Below are 320 nucleotides of genomic sequence, written 5' to 3'. Positions count from 1 at the left end.
GCTTCGCCAGAACATGTGGGGGGGGGGGGGACTTCAGCTAGGAGGGTGGGAGTGGGCTGTGCCGCAGTCACTACTGTGCCAGCACAGCGTGGCCAGCTCTGACCGCCCTTGGGATACTGGACGGTGGTGTATGAGAAGCCAGCCTGGCCAGGACAGGGCCATGCAGGAAGCAGCTGCTCCGTGGTGATCAACTCTCTCACCTCCTGTTTGTGGTTTTCTTACTGTTTTCTGGGTTTTCAGCCTGAAGTTGGAGTGTGACAAACTAGCCAGTGAGAAATCGGAGATGCAGCGTCACTATGTCATGGTAAGGATGGGCCCTG

The 320-nt window shown here is 57.5% G+C and overlaps 1 protein-coding gene across 1 annotated transcript in view; it reads left to right on the top strand.

Moving 5' to 3' along the window:
* Positions 1 to 243: 243 nt before the first annotated feature.
* The window catches only part of AES (amino-terminal enhancer of split), a 6,672-nt gene continuing 6,595 nt past the window's right edge, over positions 244 to 320 (top strand). The window contains exon 1 of the mRNA XM_010135274.1: positions 244 to 304. Within this exon, the coding sequence (XP_010133576.1) occupies positions 284 to 304 (21 nt within the window). The 5' untranslated portion in view covers positions 244 to 283. The remainder of the gene's footprint in view (positions 305 to 320) is intronic.

The sequence above is a fragment of the Buceros rhinoceros genome, unplaced genomic scaffold (genome assembly GCF_000710305.1).
Source record: "Buceros rhinoceros silvestris isolate BGI_N320 unplaced genomic scaffold, ASM71030v1 scaffold39924, whole genome shotgun sequence".
NCBI classification, from domain to species: domain Eukaryota; kingdom Metazoa; phylum Chordata; class Aves; order Bucerotiformes; family Bucerotidae; genus Buceros; species Buceros rhinoceros.
The sequence above is the reverse complement of the archived record's forward strand: the minus strand, read 5'-3'. Positions and strand labels throughout refer to the sequence as shown.